General features: G+C 60.6%; 3 protein-coding genes across 3 annotated transcripts; 1 reads left to right on the top strand and 2 right to left on the bottom strand.

Moving 5' to 3' along the window:
- Positions 1-1,918: 1,918 nt before the first annotated feature.
- Positions 1,919-4,734, bottom strand: RDH8 (retinol dehydrogenase 8). The gene is made up of 6 exons (XM_036398942.2): positions 4,638-4,734; positions 4,399-4,560; positions 3,767-3,946; positions 3,601-3,694; positions 3,341-3,524; positions 1,919-2,319 (listed from the first exon to the last, which is right to left on the bottom strand). The coding sequence occupies exons 1-6, from the start codon at positions 4,732-4,734 to the stop codon at positions 2,080-2,082; spliced, it is 957 nt and encodes a 318-aa protein (XP_036254835.1). The 3' UTR covers positions 1,919-2,079.
- A 983-nt stretch (positions 4,735-5,717) lies between these two features.
- Positions 5,718-12,681, bottom strand: GRB7 (growth factor receptor bound protein 7). The gene is made up of 14 exons (XM_036398659.2): positions 12,543-12,681; positions 12,315-12,459; positions 11,723-11,879; positions 10,633-10,754; positions 10,485-10,562; positions 10,250-10,387; positions 10,060-10,170; positions 8,990-9,088; positions 7,630-7,710; positions 7,280-7,396; positions 7,141-7,201; positions 6,968-7,055; positions 5,951-6,044; positions 5,718-5,864 (listed from the first exon to the last, which is right to left on the bottom strand). The coding sequence occupies exons 1-14, from the start codon at positions 12,671-12,673 to the stop codon at positions 5,718-5,720; spliced, it is 1,569 nt and encodes a 522-aa protein (XP_036254552.2). The 5' UTR covers positions 12,674-12,681.
- A 3,284-nt stretch (positions 12,682-15,965) lies between these two features.
- MIEN1 (migration and invasion enhancer 1) lies at positions 15,966-18,016 on the top strand. Its single transcript, XM_036398826.2, has 4 exons — positions 15,966-16,095; positions 16,758-16,855; positions 17,065-17,141; positions 17,351-18,016. The coding sequence occupies exons 1-4, from the start codon at positions 16,007-16,009 to the stop codon at positions 17,432-17,434; spliced, it is 348 nt and encodes a 115-aa protein (XP_036254719.1). The 5' UTR covers positions 15,966-16,006; the 3' UTR covers positions 17,435-18,016.
- Positions 18,017-18,249: the final 233 nt, after the last annotated feature.

The following is an 18,249-nucleotide window of genomic DNA, read 5'->3' as shown; positions in this document are numbered from 1 at the left end:
AAAAAAATCCCATAAAAACTTCCGGCTGCTGCTCTGCATCCTTGGAGCATCCCGGCCGGCTCCTGCTCCGCGGGGAGCGCCCCAGCACCCAAAACCCGACGGTGCCGGGGAGCACTGAGTCACTGCCCCCACCTCCTGATGTCCCAATTCCCCAGCCCTGCTCTGAGTCACGCTGCCCCCGGCGTTCTCCCACCCTCCGCGTGGGTCGGGTTCCTAAAGCCGGGGGGCAGGGGGTGAGCAGAGCCAGCTCTGTGCTGAGCGACAGCGGGAAGGGACATTGCAAGTGTCCCCAGCTCTGGCACCCACCCCGCGGCTCCCAGCGGGACACGGGGCCGTGACTGTCACCGGGGCACCAGCACGGGGACAGCAGCTTTGTGTCACGCCTGATGCCCCCCTCGCTGCGCCGGGAGGGAAGTGAAGCCCCCGGGGAGCCGCCGAACCGGCCCCTCCAGCCCCTCCAGCCGGGTTAAATCTGGCGCCGCATTTGCATGGCAGCGAGTCGGCACCTGGCAGCGAAATCCTCGGGGGATCGAGGACACGGGGAGCGGCTTGCAATTGTCACACGCCGGCGACAGGAAAGTCCCAGCAGACGATTGCTTTTAGAAGAATCTACTTCCAACCCGCACGGCTCCGGCCCCAGCAGCAGCGCCTCCACCTCGGCACCCGCCGGGGATGGAGGGGACAGCCCTGGGCTCGAAGTGGTGCTCCAAGGCCACGGAGGATGCTCCAGGTGGGAGGTGATGCTCCTCAGCCTCAAACATCACCCAGGCGCTCCCCACCTCTTGGGGACCCCCTCACCCACAGCAGCTCCCTGTTCCCCCTCTCTCTGCCGTGAGCAAGGCTGGGGCTCCCCCCAGTTCCCCCAGTTCCAGCCCCGTTGCTGCTCCCCTGGGCACTGGGGGACACCGTGGGGCTGGGGGTGTATGAGGGAGGTCCTGTCTTCCCTCAGCCCCGTTTCCCACAGCTGTGGCTTTGTACCGTGGGCCCCCCTTGTTGCTCCCCTGGGGCCGGGCAGAGTCACTCCCACCTCCCCCCCCATCCTGCCCCCCAAGCGGAGAAAGTTAGTCAAATCTGCAGAAACCGCAGAGGGGGAGGCAGCGACACTGTCACCGCTTTGATGTCACCCCTGCATGTCCCACAGGTGCTGCCATCACCCCGGGACCACGGTCCCGCCACTGCTTTGCCATTAACTCGTGCGAGAAGAGGGGGGATAATGCAAAAATATTTCCTTCCCCACCTCCATCTTGTCCCCACGGTCCCGGAGAGGCCATGTGCGAGGCACACGGAGCTGCAGCCGCTTCCATGCAGCCCTCACGTGAGGCTGGGGGTCCCTCCAGGGCTCTGGGGGGAGCCAGGAAGGTTTCTGAGCAGCGGGGCTGATTCATGCCGGGCCTCCTGTGGTTTCCCCCTGCTCTCACCTCCTGGTGCTGTCACGCCAAGCACCCACGCACCAGTGCCCAAGGGTGAACCCACCCCGTTGTCACCCACAGGGAGCTGGAGGGGAGCCCCCCGTGAGCTGCTGGGCACCCCTGCACCCGCCCTGCACCCGTTCTTTGCCACACATCCACCCCCACTCTGCACCACTCCCTGCACCCAAAACGCCCCCCTTGTGCCCCTCTGAACACACCACACACCCCTGTCACTCTGCTCTCTGCCCTCCCAACACCTCCTGCACCCCCTGTGCTGCCCCGGGGCCCCAGACAGGGCTGACACAGAGCCCCCACCATGGGACATTCCCCACCCCACTGCAGTGCCTGGAGGAAGGAGGACGCAGCACCAGGGGGTGACAGGGTGAGGTCCCCTAGGTGCCACATGCCCATGGGCCAGAGGCCCAGGTGCCCCTGGGGAGCAGGAGGCAGGCAGGGGGCAGCTGCCAGCCCTTCCCAGCCCCGTCACGGCCGCTGCACTCCTGGAGGAAGCTGCTCTGCGTTGCTCACCCGGCGCTGGTTATAAATACCCTCCCCATTTTAATGTGGGAGCTATTTCAGGCCGGGAACGGGAAGCGAAACCCTGCACAGGTCCTGCCCCTTTACCCCCGTGCCCGGGAAGGGCCGGGCAGTGCCCAGGAGCCACAAGGGTTTATTTGAAGCCCAGGAGCCGCGCGCCAGCCTTGACCTTCTGAGCCTTCCAGCGGAGCAGGCGGATGGCGCGGAGGCCGAAGCGCAGCACGGCGTCGTACTTGAACACCAGCTGGTAGAAGGCGTCAGTGATGAGGGCGCCGCTGGGGTCGGCGTGTTTGAGGGCAGCCATGGGCGTGTACGCCACGTTGGTCTGGTGCCGGAACGGCGGCCGGGCCGCCTCGATCACCCGCAGGGTGTGCTGCACGTGGGCATGGGATTGTCCCTTCCTGTGCCCACAGCCCCAGCCCACCAGGGCGTGGGATTGTCCCTTCCTGTGCCCACAGCCCACCAGGGCGTGGGATTGTCCCCTTCCTGTGCCCACAGCCCCAGCCCACCAGGGCGTGGGATTGTCCCCTTCCTGTGCCCACAGCCCCAGACCACCAGGGCATGGGATTGTCCCCTTCTGTGCCCACAGCCCACCAGGGCATGGGATTGTCCCCTTCCTGTGCCCATAGCCCCAGCCCACCAGGGCATGGGATTGTCCCCTTCCTGTGCCCACAGCCCCAGACCACCAGGGCATGGGATTTTCCCCTTCCTGTGCCCACAGCCCCAGACCACCACCACTCCCATGCCAGCTCTGTCCCCTTTGAACCCGTCCCGTCCACATCTGCACCTCCATCCCATCCACATCTGCACCTCCATCCCACCCACATCTGCGCTTCCATCTTCATTCACATTCCCATGCCCTCCCTTCCCATTCTCCTCCTATCCCCATTTCCATCCCCTCTCCTTCTCATTCGTTTCCTATTCCCATCCCCAAGCCCTTGCCATCCTATCTCTAATCCATCTCACCCCATCACCATTCCTATCCCATCCCCAACTCCTTCCTGTTCTATTCCTGTCTTTATCCTATCCAACCCCATCCCCATCCCTTCCTACCATCCCTTCTCATTCCCATTCCTTTTCTGCCCATCTCCATCCTCACAGTTCCTTCCCATCTTATTCCCATCCCATCCTACCCCTATCTCCATCCCTTCTCATTCCCACTCCATTTCTGCCCATCTCCATCCACAGCTCCTTCCCATCTCATTCCCATCCACCTTCCCATCCCACCTCCATTCCTATTCCCATTCCCAGCCAGGCTCAGCCCCATCAGGATGGAGCTGTCTGGGTGTCAGCTGCCCCACTGCTGTCTGGGCATTGCTGTTACTCGTCAGGGCTAATTAACACCTCTGTCCAGCCCAGCCCCAGCCCACTGAGACCCCCTGCCCGCCTGTCACCTCTGCAATGTCCTCAGGGGTCTGGCCCAGGCTGGTGAAGACATCCCTGGAGTTCCTCAGGTAGAGCTTGGTGAAGATTTCGGCCGTCTCGGGGTCTGTCCGTGAGTAGTCGGCGCGTTCGGCTTCCTCGTACAGCTTGGTCTCGAATTCCGTCATCACCGGCCCCGGCTCCACCAGGCTGATCCTGCCCAAGGATGTGGCACTGGGCACTGGGCACCCCCAGGCCCCTGCCCCAGGAGATGCAGGGCCCCCACACTCACGCCACGTTGAAGCGCAGCGCCTGCACCACCAGGCTCTCGCAGAAACCCTCCACGGCAAACTTGGAGGCCGAGTAGATGTCATTGAAGACGATACCTGGATGGTTGGGGAGCTCCTGTCAGGGTTGGGTGGGGGCTGGTCCCCCCAGGGCTCCCCATTTTCCCCTACCCTGCAGGCCCATGATGCTGCTGATGACGACGATGTGGCCCCCGCGGCGTCTCTTCATGTCAGGCAGCACCTCCTTGACCAGGCGGACGAGGCCGAAGAAGTTGGTGTCCATGAGGCTCTGCATGGCTGCCAGGCTCTGGCACTCCAGGGGTCCCGCCATGCCCACCCCGGCATTGCTGACTGTGGGGCAGGGGGCATCAATGGGGTGTGCCCTGGGCAGGGGGATCCCACACCCTGGGCATGGGGGGGTCCCTGATTCTCAGAGTGTCCCCAGCATGGGATGTCCTGGGTGTGGAGGGTCCCTGGTGCAGGGTGACCCTGGCATCATAGAGAGCCACTTGTGTGTGGGGTCCCTGTGCATGAGGGACCCCTGGCACAGCGCTCAGAGGGTCCCCAGAATGGGATGTGCTGAGTTTGGAGGGTCCCTGGCACAGGGAATGTCCCAGCACAGAGGGTCCCTGGTGCAGGGGGGTCCCTGGCATTGACAGTCCCTGGTGCACGGGGTCAGGGCCATGAGGTGTCCCTGGCACCGAGGGTCCCAGCACTGGCAGCACAAATGGTCCCTGGCACGGGACAAGCTTGGGGTGGGGGGGTCACCAGGGTCAGGCCGGGACGGGAATCCCGGGGCTCACCCAGGATATCGATGTGACGCCCGGGGATGCTGTCGAGGCAGGCACGGATGGAGCTCTCATCGCACACATCCAGCTGTTTGATCTCCAGCGTCCTGCCCAGCGCCGGCCCCGCCGCCGCCGCCAGCGCCGCGCTCCGGCCCGTGTTCCTCATGGTGGCGATGACTGCGGGCACAGGCGGCTCAGCCCCCGCGGGATCTCCCCGGGATGGGGGTTTGGGGGGGTCCCTCCGCCCCGCTCACCTCGGAACCGGCGCTGTTTGTCCCTCGCCAGCCGCACGGCCAGCGCCAGCCCGATGCCCGAGGAGCAGCCGGTGATCAGCACCGTCTTGGGAGCCATGGCACGGCCTCACCCCCCCCTCCGAGCCCCAGCCCCCCGCATTTATAGCGGCTGCCCCCCCCCAAATCCGAGCCCCTTAATCCCCCCTGGATAATCCCCCCTCCCGGGGATTTGCGGCGTGGCTGAGCCGCACGTGGTGCCACGGAGCACAGAGGAGCCTTTGTGTGGCACTGTGGGGACACAGCAGGACATGGGGACACTGCCAGGCGTGGGAGATGGGGACGCTGCCAGCCGTGTGCCACCAGCACTGGGGGGGCTCTGGGGATGGGAAGGAGCAAGGCAGGAGCTCTGCAAAAATAACCTTTATTATTTATCACTGGTATAAAACACGTCCCTGTTCAACTGGCCTCGTGGAGACGTGGGGGACACGGTGATGGGTGCCCCCCTCACCCCCACAGCCCGGGACCCCGCTCCTGGGGACCCCAAAACCCCCCCTGGTGTGGGGGCAAGGAGTGCCAGGCCCCTGCAGGGACCCTCGGGGCTGGTGCTGCAGGGCAGAGGGGAGAAAGTGCTTGAGTGTGGGGGTCCTGGTGTGGGCTGTGCTGAGCTGTGCCATGCTGGCGGTGCCAGGCTGTGCCAAACCATCCTGGCGGTGCCAGGCTGTGCCAAACCACCCAACTGTGCCAGACTGTGCCATGCTGGTGGTGCTGGGCTGTGCCGAACCATCCCACTGGTGCCAAGCTGTGCCAGCAGTGCCAGGCTGTGCTGAGCTGTGCCATGTCATTGGTGCCCAGCTGTGCCAAACTGTGCTGGCGGTGCTGTGCCAAGCCATGCCATATCAGCAGGGCCAGGCTGTGCCACACAATCCCAGCAGTGCCAGGCTGTGCCAAGCCGTTCCGTGCTGGGCTGTGTCGAGCCGTGCTACGTCAGCAGCAAGACTGAACCAGCAGTGCCAGACTGTGCCAAACCACGCTGGCAGTGCCAGGCTGAGCCCAACCCTGCCGTGCTGGTGGTGCCAGGCTGTGCCAAGCCCCCCCAGAGGCTCAGAGGGCCACGCAGGTGCAGTAGTGGCGCAGCTTGCAGGGCAGGATGCCGCGGTTGATCTGGTGGAACTCCACCAGCTGGATGAGGTCGGCGAAGCGCGTCTGCCCGTCGTCCATGGTGAAGTAGAGCCGCCCCTCCTCCTCGCTCTGCCGGGGGGGGCTGCAGGTCAGGACCCCTCTGCCCGGCCCCCCCAGGCCCCCCCAGGCCCCCCCAGCCCCGGGCTGGCACTCACCGGCAGGATGAGGTAGTGCTTGATGCGCTGCAGGTGGCACAGGGACAGCACGAAGCCCTTGGGGTTCCGCTGGCTCTCCCGCACCAGGAACACCCTGTGAGACCCAGAGGTGTCACTGCTGGGCTGGGCCCAGGTCCCCTCTGCCCTCCCAGGTCCCCTCTGCCCTCCCAGGTCCCCTCTGCCCTCCCAGTGTCACCCATTGTTGTCACATTTCCCAGAGAGAAGCAAGGAACAATTCTTCCCAAGGATTTCTGAGATTCACAATCTCTGAACCTCAGAGAAAGGGAAAACACAATTTTTATCATTTGCTGTGCCTATGTTTGTGCCAAAGTAGGATGCAATGTGGAGATAATTCACCCAAAGTGAGGAAGTTTTGTTTCCTTGGCCTAACAGGGTCAGGTGTGTAGCCTCACATTTCTCTTGACAGAGAAAAGCAAGGCACAATTCTTCCCAAGAATATTCTTATCTCACTTGCTGTGCCTGTGTTTGTGCCAGAGTAGAATGCAATGTGGAGATTGTTTACCCACAGTGATGGTGTTTTGTTTCCCCTGTCAGGGCCAGGTGTGTGTGTGTGTGTCAGGACTGTCACTGACAGCCACGAGATTCTGTGCAGGGTGTGCAGAGTGAGTGCTTGGCAGGTTCAGTTTAGATGAAATGTATATAATACAGTATAATAAACTAATTAATTAGCCTTCTGCTATCCACGGAGTCAAATGAATCATTCTCTCCCCTTCATTGGAGTCACCTTTGATTTACAACAACCCACGGGGTCCCACAAACCCCCTGGGAAATCCTGGGAGTAGCCCAGCACCCCCTGGCACCCCTGGGAGTCTCTGTGTCCCCCAAACCCTGCAACAACTTGGGACCACTCACCCCCAACCCCACACATGCCCTGTATCCCCCCAGGAGCTGCAAGACCCTGTAACCCTTGGGCTCCTGAACCTCCCTGGAGTTCCACATCCCCCCAAAAGCCCCAGGGACCCCAAACCCCCCCCCAAACCCGAGGGGGTTCCGTACCCGTCCACCAAGCCCTGGCGGCCGATGAGCTGCTGGGTGTCCTCCCGGGAGATCCTCCCGTGGAACCAGGGCTGGGTGCGGTGGATGGCTGTGGGGACAGGGCTGTCACACTTGGGGGGACCCCCTGGGCGGGGCAGGGACCCCCCAAAGCGGGCAGTGGGCCCGGGTCTCACCAGCACTGAGCGGGGAGCTGTGGCAGGCGGCGGGCAGGCTGTAGCGGTGCGTCGTCTTCTTCTGGGCACACAAGGACACCAGGGGACGTTGGGGTGGGCTCAGGGGGGCTCCCCCTGGCTCCCCAGCACCTCCACTCACCCTCCAGGCCTGGGCCTCCTCCAAGGCCGCGCTCAGCACCTCATTGGGGTTCTCAATCACCCGGCCCGTGCACCCCGAGAAGTCCATGGCCACCAGGGCATTGTCTGAGACGCTGCGCTGTGGGGGACAGGGGGGTCACCAGAGGGTCCCCAGGGGCTGTGGGGGACAGGGGACACTCACCAGGGGGACAGGGGACACTCACCAGGGGGACAGGGGACACTCACCAGAGGCTGTGGGGGACAGGGGACACTCACCAGGGGGACAGGGGACACTCACCAGGGGCGTGGGGGACACTCACCAGAGGCTGTGGGGGACAGGGGACACTCACCAGGGGGACAGGGGACACTCACCAGGGGCGTGGGGCCGATCCAGGGGGGTTGGCTCAGTCGTGCCTGGGCTTGCTGGTAGTTTCTGTAGAGCTGCATCCCGTACTGGGGGGACAGCTCTGTCAGCTGGGGGGGCCCTGCTGTGGGGTGGCGGAGCACCCAGGACACCCAGGGACACCCAGGAACCTCCACAGCCCCCCAGGGACACCCAGGGGCACCCAGGGACCTCCACATCCCCCCAGGGACACCCAGGGACACCCAGTGCAGGGGTGGGGAGCTCAGCACCCACTCCACGTGGGCACAGGGACACCCACCCTGAAACATTTGCTCTGGGATGGGGTCATCCCTCCAGCATCCTTCTAGAACCCTCCACATTCCCCCCCTTGTAGCTCTCCAGTATCCCCCAAGCATTGCCCCATCATCCCTCCAGCACTGCCAGATTAATCCCTTTTCTGACCCAGAGTAACTGAGAGATGTTTTAAAACTTTTATTCTATTTTCAGTCTCATGTGAAGGGTGAGGAAACACAGATGTTATAATCCACGCCATCACAATCAGAAGCCAATTATTTCCTGATTAAAATACACTGTAAGTGTTTATTTGGATGTCCTGAGTTTTGTCACACCATGCTGTAAATACCTTAAAGCCAATCATTTAAAATTACCCCTCATGGGTCCTACTACAATGAATCTTTCATAGTTCTATTTCTCTGAAGTATCTGGAGATTTGCAAGGCCACCTTTTGAAATTTTTTTTTCTGTCTGTCCTATTCCATGGAATTGTGTGTTTTGAAATTTTGAATTTTTTTTTCCTAGTTCTTTTTCAATCTTTTGTATTCCACGGCATTCTAAGTTTTGAAATTTTGACATTTTTTTCCTAGGTCTTTTTCCACCTGACCTATTCCATGGCATTCGAAGTAAGTTTTGAAATTTTGAATTTTTTTTCTCTGTTCTATTCCATGGCATTCTAAGTTTTGAGATTTTGCATTTTTTTTCCTACTTCTTTTTCCGTCTGTTCTATTCCACGGCATTCTAAGTTTTGAAATTTTGACATTTTTTTCCTAGGTCTTTTTCTGTCTGTCCTATTCCATGGCATTCTGAGTTTTGAGATTTTGAATTTTTTTTTCCTAGTTCTTTTTCTGCCTGACCTATTCTGTGGCATTCGAAGTAAGTTTTGAAATTTTAAAAATTTTTTTTCTGCCTGTCCTATTCCAAGTCAGCATTTCTTATCTCCATGTTTGCACACAGATGCACACCGCGTGATCCTTCTGCCACATCCCCACCCTGGTATTCCTCCAGAACGCCCCCAAAACCGCTCCAGCATCCCTCCAAAATCGCTCCAGCATCCCTCTGGCACCATCCCAGCCGGCAGGGGGCCGGGGCTCACCTTGAAGAGGCGGAACGCGGCCATCCAGCAGCTGCGGCTCTGCTCATCCTCGCTGCAGAGCAGCTTCAGACCCTTCGCTCCGCTCCGAACCTTGTGGGGCTGCGGGAGAGGCCGGAGCCGTCACGGGGCAGCCCCGGCTGGCGCCGAGGGCACAGGGGGAGGGACATCTACAGGCAGGGACATCCCCACCTGTGACAGTGTTCACAGGGGTCCGAGGATGAGGGAAGAGATGAGGATCTGACTCCGTGTTTCAGAAGGCTTTGATATATATGATATTAAATATGATATATATGGTATTAAAACTATATGATAGCTTTAAGATATATATCATGATATATGTTTTATTGAACTATAGATATTACATATGATATATTCTATATATTCTATATATTATAATATTATAATATTTATTATTTTATATATGATATATCATATATGCTATATTATATATGATATATTATATATCATGTGTTGTATATCATATATCATATGTTATATGTTATATATGATATATGATATATAATATATAATATATAATATAATGTATATAATATTATATGTGTGTAATATATAATATATAATATATATTATATTAAACTATAGATATTATATATATAATGCTAAAACTATACTAAAGGAATAGTTTTAATGATAGATATTATGATATATATAATATTAAAACTATACTAAAGGAATGGTTTTAGTGATAGATATTATGATATATATTATCTTAAAATTATATTATAGTTTTAATGATATGTATTATGATATATATGATATTAAAACTATACTAAAGGAATAGAAGAAAGGATTTCATCTGAAGGCCGGCTAAGAATAGAAAAAGAAAGAATGATAACAAAAGCTTGTGACTGACCAGAGAGTCAGAGACAGCTGGATTGTGACTGGCCATTAATTAGAAACAACCACATGAGACCAATCCCAGATGCACCTGTTGCATTCCACAGCAGCAGATAACCATTGGTTACATTTTGTTCTTGAAGCCTCTCAGCTTCTCAGGAGGAAAAATCCTAAGGAGAGGATTTTCCATCCAAGATGTCTGTGACACCCACCTTGATGCAGAAGCCGAACTCGGTGGGAGTCCCGTAGAGCTTCTTGCCCTGCGTCACGTAGTAGATGTTGGACTCGGTGAGGTCAGCGAAGTACTGGAGGTGCCGGGGGTCCTGGGGGGTTTGGGGTGTCAGGGTTGGCCCTGCTGGACCCCCTGGCCATGCCCCCTTCCCCAGGACCCCCTGGCCTCACCTTGGAGGTGCCTTTGGTGGAGTAGTAGAGCCCCGAGCGGCGCAGGGAGAAGTGGAAACGCTTCCAGACCTTGCGCCCGGCCTCCCGCAGGTGCAGGAAACCCTGGACCTCAGGGCAGCTCCCAGAGTTGAGGAAATTCTGGGGGGGGGGGGGACACACATGGGCTGAGGGTCACAGCGGGGTCCCCAGGGCACGGCAGTGACCCTCAGGGCAGGGCTGGGCACGGTGCCCGTACCTGGATGAGCTCGGAGTGCGCCATGCTCTTGTTGGCCTCCAGGCAGCTGGACACCATCACCTCGGGGAACAGCAGCTGCTGGGGGACAGAGGCTCAGCAGAGACCCCTTGGGGTGCCCAAAGGGGGGGCCCAGAGGGTGCCCACCTACCGTGCTGCTCTTGAAGAGCTCGTACTTGGCAAAGTTCTTGCGGAACACGAAGCGGCTGTCGGCACCCGGGGCCCAGGAGCTCTGCACCTCCAGCACTGACTCGTGGTCCTCCAGGCAGCGCTCTGGGGGGGACAGGGGGGCAGCAGGATGGTGGGGGGGTCCCACGGGGTCAGCAGAGTGGTGGGGGGTCCCAGGGATTGTGCCCTTTTCTGAGATGGGGTAACTGAGGGGTGTTTTAAAAACTTTTACTCTGTTTTCAGTCTCGTGTGAAGGGTGAGGCAAGTACAGATGTTATAATTCATGCCATCACAATCAGGACCCAATTATTTCCTAATTGCAATATACTATAAAGGGTTTTTTGGCCTATCAGCTTTTGCCACACTGTGCCATAAATGCCTTAAAACCAATCATCTAAAACTACCCCTCATGGGTCCCACTACAATGCATCTTTCACAGTTCTATTTCTCCAAAGCATCCAATCTTATGTGCAAGGCCATCTTTTGAAACCTTTTTCCTAGTTCCATTTTCCCCCCAACAATGTCTGTCCTGTTCCATGGCATTTCTAAGTCATTTCTAGGTGCCCCACTGTGCCTCCAGGTGTCACAGACACATTTTATGAAAAATCCTTTCCTTAGGATTTTTTCTTCTGAGAAGCTGAGAGGCCTCAGAAACGAAATGTAAACAATAATTATCTGCTGCTGTGGAATGCAACAGATGTATCTTTGATTGGTCCTCGTTGGTTATTTTTAATTAATGGCCAATCACAGTCCGGCTGTCTTGGACTCTCTGGTCAGTCACAGGATTTTATTGTGATTCCATTCTTTTTCCTTTCAAGCCTTCTGATAAAATCCTTTCTCTATTTTTTTAGTGTAGTTTTAATAGATCATTTTCTTTTAATCTAATATAGATCACAAATAATAATACATTTGTGATATATAATAATAATAATAATAATACTAATACTAATACTAATACTATACTAATACTAATACTAATAATAAAATCAGCCTTCTGAAACATGGAGTCAAAATTCCCTCTCTTCCCTCGTCCTGGCACCCCTGTGAGCTCCACCACCCCCAGGGCTGCTCACCCAGGGCCAGGTGCTGGTGCAGCTCCACCAGGGCCCAGCTGTGGTCGTGCAGTGCCCGTGTCCTGCGCACCAGGGTCTCGCAGAGCTGCCGCGCCGTGGTGCCCGCCGAGGCCTCCAGCGAGCGGCAGGCGCCGTCCTCACCAAACACCTTCACCACCTGGCAGGGGGCACAGGGGCTGTCAGGGCCCCCCCGGCACCAGAGGAGCACAGGTGAGATCATCCCACCCCACCTGCTGCTCCCCAGCTCATGTGGGACGTGGTTCCTGTCCCAGGGATGGAATCCCCCCCTTCCCAAAATCTTGATTCATTCAGGAGGTGGTTCCTGTCCCCTCTTCCCAGCCCCTTCATTTATTTAGGAGGTGGTTTCTGTCCCAGGGATGGAATCCCTCCATCCCAGGCCCTTGATTCATGTGGGAGAGGTGGTTCCTTCCCCAGGGATGGCATCCCTCCCCTCTCCCCAGCCCCCTGACTCTCACCTCACCTGGGGGGTGCCCCAAGAGCCCCCTCCCCATCCCGTGCAGGGATCCCAGCCCCCAGCCCCATCCCGTGCAGGGGTCCCAGCCCCCCTGCCCAGCCCCAGCCCCTGACTCACGTGGGAGGCGCCCTCGCGGGGGGGTCCCTGTCCCAGGGCCGGGCTGCTCAGGATGGGGGAGTTGGAGGGGCTGCAGAGCTCGGGGAAGGGGTTGGGGATGCTGGGCAGCGACGACGCCCGCGGCTCCTCCTGTGGCGGCTGCCGGCTGCAGGAAGGGGGTGGGGGATGAGCTCTGCACCCCCTGTGACCCCCCCTGAGCACCCCCCGACCCCCCCGGGCCTCACCCACCTGCTGCCGTGGATGAGGAGGGGCTGGGAGCGCCGGAGCTCGGGCGGGCCCTCGCCCCCATCCCGCTCTGCAGGGCCTCCCTCCTGCTCGGGGGGCTCCCAGAGGCTGCTCTGCTGAGCCCCCCCCTCCATGGCATCATCTGTGGGGGGACACAGAGGGGGTCTGGCACCCGTGGCCACATCTGGGGGGCCGTGGCCAGGTGTGGGCAGCCCCCAGGTGGGCTCCAGGTGGGCTCCCACCCCTGGCACCCACCCAGGGGTGTTCTCCTGCCCAGACAAGCAGGACCCCAGCCCTGGGTGGGATGTTGGGACGCCAAGGGGGTGTCCCTGTCCCCCCAGTCCTGTCGGGGTGCTGGGGGCTGGAGCACGACCCTGATGCTGAGCACAGCCCCTGGTGAGAGCCCCAGAATTCCCTCACCAGCACCGAGCGTCTGGGAGCGCTGGGAGATGCTGGGCCGAGCTTTGCCAGGCCGAGCTTTGCCAGGCCGAGCTTTGCCAGGCCGAGCTTTGCCAGGCCGAGCCGCGCCGGCGCCGAGCAGAGGAGGAAGGCGAGCGTGGCGGCGGCGGCGGCTCAGCCCCAAACACCTCCTCGGGTCCGGCCAAACCGGTCCCGGCAGCCGCTCCCAGCTCCACCTCACCGCGCTGGCATCCGGGCCCGGGAGCCGGGGGCGAGGGAGCCGCCGTGGGAACCGCCGCCAGCCCCCCCGTGTCCCCACCCACGCCCGGTGCCACCGCTCACGCCCGGACACCGGGCCCGGCCCCGGGATGTGGCCCCGGGATGTGCCGCGGCCCCCCCAGCACGTGGCACACGGAGCACACACGTGGCACCCACGGTGGCACCCACGGTGGCACCCACGGTGGCACTCGGTGGCCGCGGGACACCGGGCAGAGCCGCGTTAATCATTCGCCCGCTGCCCGTCCCTGCTGCCACCTCTCGGGTCCAAGTCCGTGCTTGGCAGGGCTGATGTCACCCCCATGCCATCCCTGTGTCCCTGTCCTGTCCCTGTCCCTGCTCCTGTCATGTCCCTGCCCCTGTCCCCATCCCTCTGCCCCATCCCCGCTCCCTGTGTCCCCTCCCTGGCTGTGCCCGGGGTGATTTGGGGACACGGGGACAGCCGGGGGACAGGCAGGGTGGCTGAGACACAGCAGGGGACACACGGAGGGGGGATGTGACACACACGGCCCTGGCAGCGGGGACACCGCCCTGGCACCACCCCCGTGGTGGCCTCAGGTCACCCCGGTGTGAGCCCTGTGCTGGTGGCAGTGGCAGGGTGGGGACACTCGGGGTGGGACAAACTGGGGACACAAAGGGACAGGGACATCGGGGTTATGGGGAGGGGGACGGGAGGGGCTCAGGAGCACCAGGATGGGGTGTGGGACAATCAGGGCACACGGGGCTTTGGGCAAAGGGACAGCGACAGCAGGGCTATGGGGTGGGGACTGGAGGGGGTCAGGACAACCAGGGGACAAAGAGGGGACACAGGGGACATCAGGTCTAGGGGGTGGGGGACTGGAGGGGCTCAGGAGCACCAGGGGACAAAGAGGGGACACAGGGGACATTGGGGTTGTGGGGAGGGGGACTGGAGGGGCTCAGGAGCACCGGGATGGGCCTCAGGGCCACCAGGGCAGTGGAGCAGGGGGTCCAGGGCCACCAGAGTGAGGGTCCCAGGGCAACAGGGCTGAGGGACAGGATCCCAGGGCCACCAGGGCTGAGGAATGGAGTCCCAGGGCCACCAGGGTGAGGGGATGGGATCCCAGGGCCACCAGGACAAGGGACAGCGTGCCAGGACCACCAGGATTAAGGACCAGGACGCCAGCTGTGGGTGAGGGTCCCGAGACTGGGGGTCCAGAGCTCCCCAGGGGCGCAGAGGAGGCAGAAGAGGCACAGCCGGACGGCAGAGGAGGAGGAAGAGCCGGGAGGAAGGCGGGAAGGAGGGAGGGGAGGGCTGCGGGCTCAGCCAGAGCTCCGGGCTCGTTCCCGACGCGGCAGAACCAACACCCCGGGATGAGCAGCGACCCTCCCCAGCCCCGGGAGCCCCCGGGAGCCCCCGGGCCGGCCCCGCTCCTACCTGCAGCTCCCGCCGCGTCCCGGCCCCGGCCCCGTCCCGCCGGACCAGGGATTCCTGTTCTGCCCGGCTTTATCTACCTGCAACAGCTCCCGCCCCCGCCTGACATCACCGCGCCCGGTACCGGCCCCCCACCGGCACCCAGAGGGGCCCCCCAGCCCCCCCAGACCCCTTGGGGGGTGTCCAGCCTGACCCCGGCGCAGCCCCCGCTCCCCAAAACCCCCCTGAGGTGGTGATGGGGAGTTTCCCACAATGCACCGGGCGTGGGGGGACACAGGGACCCCTCGGGGTGTCCTGGGGGTGCAGATCCCACTGACCCCCAGCCAATTCCCCCATAACCTCCCAATTCCTCTAGAACCCTTTCCTCAGCCCCCCAATTCCCCTATAAGCCCCCAATCTCCCACCCCTCAGAGCTCCCCAACCCTCTAGACCCCCTCCTCAGCCCGCAAATTCCCCTATAACTCCCCAATTCCCTTATAACCCCCCCAATTCCTCTACAACCCTTTCCTCAGCCCCCGAATTGGGGTTTGGGGTGGGGTTTGGGGTGGGGCTCCCCTGGGACCCCCAGATTTGGGCTGGGGTGGTCCCATGGGGGGAGGTGGTGTCCCCATTGTCCCCTCAGGAACCCCTGCCAGGTGGGACTGTGGGGTCATGGGAGTCTCATGCAGGTCAGGGACCCTTCCAGGAGGGTTGGGGCTGGAATCTGGGATATGGGAATGCAGTGGGGTCGTTAGGGGCTCTGTGTGTGTCCTGTGGAGTCCCCTGGGGCCGTCCCCTGTGGGGTCCCTTATGGGTGTCCCCTGTGGGTGTCCCCACACTGGGTCTGGGAGTCCACACTGGGGACTAGGGGTGCCATTGGGGTCACAGAGGTGTCCCCAAGGAGGGGTTCAAGGGTCCCTGTGGGGGATGCTGAGGGTTCCGATTGGTCTGGGGACCAATTGGGGGATGCTGAGGGTTTCGATTGGTCTACAGGACCCCATAGAACCCCCACAGGGCTTTAGGTGCGGGTCCCACAGGGCAATGGGGACTCCCAGGGGAATCCAGAGCTCCTGTGAGGGTCATTTCAGGTCCCATGTGTGTCCCCCAGAGGTCACTTTGGGTCCCACAGGAGTGGCTGCGGGTGACACAGGGGGTCACTGAGGTCATTGTGCGTCTCATGGGGCGTTTGCGGGTCTTTGGGGTCACTGCAGGTGACACACGGAGAGTTTGGGTCCCTTGAGGGTCACTTTAGGTGTCCTGGAAGTCACTTTGGGTCATTTTGTGTCCCCCGGGGGTCACCGGGGTCACGGCGGTCCTCCCAGAGCAGACGAGACGAGGGCGGGGCGGGACAGAGCGGCGCCGGAAGTGAGCGCGTCACGTGATCGCACCCGGAAGCGGCGGCGCGGCGGCACCTGGGGCCATGAGCGGCGGCACCGGGAACGGGAACGGTGACGGCAACGGGGCCGAGAGCGGGGCCGAGCGGCGAGTCCGCATCGTGGTGGAGTATTGGTGAGCGCCGCGGCCGCGGAGAGCCCGCGGGCGGATGAGCCGAGGGGAACCGAGGGGACCCCGGGGGTGGGAGCTGCCCGGGGTACCGGAGCACCGGCCCACAGCGGTACCGGAGCACCGGGAGCACGAACTGGGGGGAATTGGGGTGAGGCATGCGGCGAGTCCATGCACGGAGGGGGCTGGGGGGAGAAGGGAGAGGTTGAGGGGGATCTAGAGGGGGGTTGGGGGCTGAGGAGGGAGGTGGAGGGAGACTGGGGGGCCCTGCAGGGTGGGGGAATTGGGGGTTATAGGAGAATTTGGGGGCTGGGGAGGGGTTATAGGGGAATTGGGGGGCTGGGGAGGGGTTATAGAGGAATTGGGGGGCTCTGATGGTGGGGGAATTGCGGGGTTATAGAGGATTTGGGGGGCTGAGGAACGGTTGTAGAGGGTTTGGGGGGCTCTGCAGGGTGAGGGAATTGAGGGCTTATAGGGGAACTGGGGGGCTGAGGAGGTATTGAGGGTTATGGGGTACAGGGGGCTGAGGGTGTGGGAGGGTTCCTAAGGGGGGCATTGGGAATTGGGGGTACAGGAGGCAGCAGAGCTCTCGTGGGGGGGCTCCTCAGTTCGGGGAGGGTTTGGGGGGGTCCCCGTGCCCCCTCCTCAGGCAGTCCCCCCCTCCCCAGCGAGCCCTGTGGCTTCGAGGCCACCTACCAGGAGCTGGCGAGCGCCGTGCGGGACGAGTACCCCGACATCGAGATCGAGTCACGCCTGGGGGGCACCGGTGAGACCCCACAGCAGCCTCGGGGGGACACCCCAGGCTCCCCCCAGTGCCCTGCTGGGGGTTTGAGGGGGTTAAACCTGGCTGAAAGGCCGGGGTGGGGGGTGGTGGTCTGGGTGTTGCCCCTCAGTGGGGGCAGAGTTGTGGGGGGGATGCCACGGGGGGGTTTGGGGGGGACACAGGTGATGGCTGGGCCCTGTGTGTGCCCTCAGGTGCCTTTGAGATCGAGATCAACGGGCAGCTGGTGTTCTCCAAGCTGGAGAATGGAGGTTTTCCCTACGAGAAGGATGTGAGTACCCACCAGGGGGGCTGGGCTGGGGGTGTTTGGTTTGCAGGGAGCCCCTCCTGTGATGGGATCATTGTTTTATGGAGCTGTTCTCCCTCCTGCTACCCTGCCAGGACCCTGTGCAGGTCCTGCTGGGGTGGGGTGGGAGGGGCCAGAGGGGCAGCTCCTCAGTGTGGCCTGGATTTGTCCCTGTCACCCCCGTGTCTCCCCAGCTGATCGAGGCCATCCGCAGAGCCCGCAATGGGGAGCCCCTGGAGAAAATCACCAACAGCCGCCCCCCCTGCGTCATCCTGTAACCTCCCCAAGGACAGCAGGGTCCCCCACGCTGCCTTCCTTAAATCCTGCACCCCTGGGGGGGCTCAGGAGCCTCCAGGGGACCCCCATGGTGGCACTGGGGGTTATTGTGTCCCCTGCCCGACCTGCTGTGGGGTGTAGCTGTGGATTTGGGGGGGGGTCTCCCACCTGCCTTTGCCTTCCCCCCCTCAGCAGCTGCTCCTCCCTGAGGGGTACAGGGTTGGCAGCCCCATTTCTCTGTGCTGGGCAATCTGGGGGTGTCTCCCATGAATGGGGAGCCAGGCTGGGCGTTGGAGCAGCTCCCAGCAGGTTCATTCCAAGGGGAATCCACTGGCTGTAACTTTCCCTGGGATCTGTTAATGATTAAAATCCCTCTGGCACTGTTTAATCCAGGCCATGGGAAGCCCAGGCTGGCCCCACAGGCACAGGTGTGTTCACATCCCCCCTGCCCATTCCCAGGCTCCCAGCTCCTGCTTCCTGCCTGGAATGTCCCTGCCCTTGGCCTTGGGATGGGGGGATCTCCTATTTATTCTATACTGTGTATAAACCCAACGGCCTGGGTGGAATAAAGGATGGAGAATGTGGCTCCTCTGGTGTCCCTTGGGATTGGGGGAGGTCCTGAGTTTGCCTGGGATTAGGAATTTTGTCCTTCAGGCAAGTGGTGGGGGGGTGGCAGAAGGGGGGAGGAAGGGAAGGGGGGAAAAGGAGGAGTGGGAGAAGGAAAAGGAAGGGAAAGGGGAAGAAGAAAGAAGCAGAAAATGGAAGACAAAAGGGGAAAGGGAATGGAGAAAGGGAAAAGGGACAGAAAAAGGAATGG

This window comes from Molothrus ater, chromosome 27 (genome assembly GCF_012460135.2).
Source record: "Molothrus ater isolate BHLD 08-10-18 breed brown headed cowbird chromosome 27, BPBGC_Mater_1.1, whole genome shotgun sequence".
NCBI classification, from domain to species: Eukaryota; Metazoa; Chordata; class Aves; order Passeriformes; family Icteridae; genus Molothrus; species Molothrus ater.
Note: the sequence above shows the minus strand (reverse complement) of the source record. Positions and strands in the feature narration are given on the sequence as shown.

Coding starts and splice junctions, on each gene's coding strand:
- MIEN1 (XM_036398826.2), top strand. CDS start 16,007: ATGAGCGGCGGCACCGGGAACGGGAACGGTGACGGCAACGGGGCCGAG. Junction 16,096..16,757: donor CGCATCGTGGTGGAGTATTG/GTGAGCGCCGCG, acceptor CCCCCTCCCCAG/CGAGCCCTGTGGCTTCGAGG. Junction 16,856..17,064: donor GTCACGCCTGGGGGGCACCG/GTGAGACCCCAC, acceptor GTGTGCCCTCAG/GTGCCTTTGAGATCGAGATC.
- RDH8 (XM_036398942.2), bottom strand. CDS start 4,734: ATGGCTCCCAAGACGGTGCTGATCACCGGCTGCTCCTCGGGCATCGGG. Junction 4,561..4,637: donor CAAACAGCGCCGGTTCCGAG/GTGAGCGGGGCG, acceptor CTGTGCCCGCAG/TCATCGCCACCATGAGGAAC. Junction 2,320..3,340: donor CCCCTGAGGACATTGCAGAG/GTGACAGGCGGG, acceptor GCCCACGTGCAG/CACACCCTGCGGGTGATCGA.
- GRB7 (XM_036398659.2), bottom strand. CDS start 12,673: ATGGAGGGGGGGGCTCAGCAGAGCAGCCTCTGGGAGCCCCCCGAGCAG. Junction 12,460..12,542: donor CTCCTCATCCACGGCAGCAG/GTGGGTGAGGCC, acceptor CCCTTCCTGCAG/CCGGCAGCCGCCACAGGAGG. Junction 7,056..7,140: donor CAGCTCCCCGCTCAGTGCTG/GTGAGACCCGGG, acceptor CTGTCCCCACAG/CCATCCACCGCACCCAGCCC.